Source organism: Borostomias antarcticus, assembly GCF_949987555.1.
Source record: "Borostomias antarcticus genome assembly, chromosome: 1".
NCBI lineage: Eukaryota > Metazoa > Chordata > Actinopteri > Stomiiformes > Stomiidae > Borostomias > Borostomias antarcticus.
The window spans coordinates 22,198,974-22,201,697 of record NC_140234.1 but is presented as its reverse complement, the minus strand read 5'-3'; the positions used below and the strand labels follow the sequence as shown (position 1 = coordinate 22,201,697).

Below are 2,724 nucleotides of genomic sequence, written 5' to 3'. Positions count from 1 at the left end.
TGTCAACTCTCGAGTTCCCTTGGCCCAGGGCTCGTACTGTAAGGGTGTAGGGCAGACGAAAAAAGGCTTGATTTCAGAATGAGTTACGGAGGCGGAGCGATACAAGTTCGTCACCCAACTACCGCCCCGTTATTAAGTAGCTGTAGAGAGCAGGCAGAACGATAATGCATTCAGCCAAGCCATGGAAGGAACAGCGCAGAGCTGGACCAGACTACTATTTCTAAACGAACGAATTTCCCCGCGTGTTGTGTGTTCCATGTGGATATAAGCGGTAGAAATTGTGCGAGGATTGTGATACAGCGCATCTCTTTCGAAAACTAAGGACTTAAATCTGAGGTTTATTAGCCTACGGCAAATAACAGTTCAACGGTACAGCCTGTACGCAGGCTATGATATGCGTGCTACCGGTGAAATAGATTAATCTTTTTCGATTATATCGTTCAAATACGTGGCTCTCCTTTTGCCATCAATGCGGTTAACATTTGAACTTTTTCTTCAGTTCGAAAGTCTACCCGATTTCGACACGCACATTTTCATTCCCTACTGAAATTCGGATACTGTTTCCTAGGAAAACAACACGTTTTGCGGAGGTGTGCAGGTCTGACCAGGGTAAAAGCATTAGTCTGGCAGCACCGAGGATGAACTAGTTTTTGACTTCTCACCCCCTCGGACTCCATATTTTTTCATCGCCAGTGAGGACATTTAAGCATATTTTGGGCATCAACTCATCACTCTGGAATTGTGTGGCCGTTTACTTACCGTTTTGCTCCTTTTTAATATTTTTTTCCTCATGGGATGAAATACTCACCTCTTTGTTTTTATTCATTTATCCGCACAAGACAGGCTACGCGAACATGAACTTTCCTGTGATCAACATGGATAGTTTTAATTTGAGGATTGCCATTTTATTATGGTGCCAACTTGTGACTGCCGGCTTCAGCCTAGAGATAGGAGCCTACGATATTGAAAGGGGCAGACCCGCAAAATGTGAACCCATCACCATCCCAATGTGTCAGGGCATCGGCTATAACATGACCCGAATGCCCAACTTCATGAGATACGAAAGCCAGGCCGAGGCGAGTATTAAGCTGAACGAATTTGCCCCTCTAGTGGAATACGGCTGTGACGTGCACCTGCGGTTCTTCCTCTGCTCCCTGTACGTCCCCATGTGCACCGACAAAGTGTCCACCACCATCCCCGCGTGTCGGCCCATGTGCGAGCAGGCCCGGCAGAAGTGCTCGCCCATCATGGAGAAGTTCAGCTTCGGCTGGCCCGACTCCCTGGACTGCTCCAAGCTGCCCACCAAGAACGACCCCAACTCCCTCTGCATGGAGGCGCCCGAGAACGACACCAAGCAGGAGACCAGGAAGGGGGAGGGAATGCTCCCGGTGCCGCCCAGGCCCAGGCAGCCCGGCGGCGGCGCCGGGAGCGGCGGGCGCCCGGGGAGCGTCCCGGGTTCCTGTGAGAACCCGGAGAAGTTCCAGTACGTGGAGAAGAGCCAGTCGTGCGCCCCGCGCTGCTCCTCGGCGGTGGACGTCTTCTGGTCCCGCCGGGACAAGGACTTCGCCTTCATCTGGATGGTGGTGTGGTCCACGCTCTGCTTCGTCTCCACCGCCTTCACCGTCCTGACCTTCCTGCTGGACCCGCAGCGCTTCCAGTACCCGGAGAGGCCAATCATCTTCCTCTCCATGTGCTACAACGTCTACTCCGTGGCCTTCGTCATCCGCTCGGTGGCGGGGGCGGAGAACATCGCCTGCGACCGGGAGAACGGCGAGCTCTACGTCATCCAGGAAGGGCTGGAGTCCACGGGATGCACCATCGTCTTCCTCATCCTCTACTACTTCGGCATGGCCTCCTCCATCTGGTGGGTCATCCTCACCCTCACCTGGTTCCTGGCCGCCGGCAAGAAGTGGGGCCACGAGGCCATCGAGGCCCACAGCAGCTACTTCCACATGGCCGCCTGGGGCGTGCCGGCCCTGAAGACCATCGTCATCCTCACCATGAGGAAGGTGGCGGGCGACGAGCTGACGGGGCTGTGCTACGTGGGCAGCATGGACGTCAACGCGCTGACAGGCTTCGTCCTCGTCCCGCTGTCCTGCTACCTGGTCATCGGCACCTCCTTCATCCTCACGGGCTTCGTGGCGCTCTTCCACATCCGCAAGATCATGAAGACGGGCGGCACCAACACGGAGAAGCTGGAGAAGCTCATGGTGAAGATCGGCGTCTTCTCCATCCTGTACACGGTCCCCGCCACCTGCGTCATCATCTGCTACTTCTACGAGAGGCTGAACATGGACTACTGGAGGTTCCGCGCCCTGGAGGGCAAGTGCGCCACGCTCCCCGGGCGCCGCAACGAAGACTGCTCGCTGCCGGTGTCGGTGCCCACCGTGGCCGTGTTCATGCTGAAGATCTTCATGTCCCTGGTGGTGGGCATCACCAGCGGCGTGTGGGTGTGGAGCTCCAAGACGCTGCAGACCTGGCAGGGCCTGTGCAACAGGAAGTTAGCAGTGAGGACTAACAGGAAGCCGTGCGGCAGCGTCAGCTGTAGCAGCTCCCACTGCCACTACAAGACCCCGGCCGTGGTGCTCCACATGTCGAAAACTGACTCTTATCTAGAGAGCCCCACACACGTGTGAAAGACCCTGAGAGACCCTCGTTAGCCAGCGAGGGTCTATTGATTCTAGGGTGTATTGATTCTATGCCAAAGGGAAAGGATGCTTTAGT

The 2,724-nt window shown here is 55.6% G+C and overlaps 1 protein-coding gene across 1 annotated transcript; it reads left to right on the top strand.

Annotated features, from left to right (window-relative positions):
- Positions 1 to 875: 875 nt before the first annotated feature.
- Positions 876 to 2,636, top strand: LOC311311064 (frizzled-9; the record flags this gene model as incomplete). The annotated part of the gene is made up of 1 exon (XM_084440691.1): positions 876 to 2,636. The coding sequence occupies one exon, from the start codon at positions 876 to 878 to the stop codon at positions 2,634 to 2,636; it is 1,761 nt and encodes a 586-aa protein (XP_084296817.1).
- Positions 2,637 to 2,724: the final 88 nt, after the last annotated feature.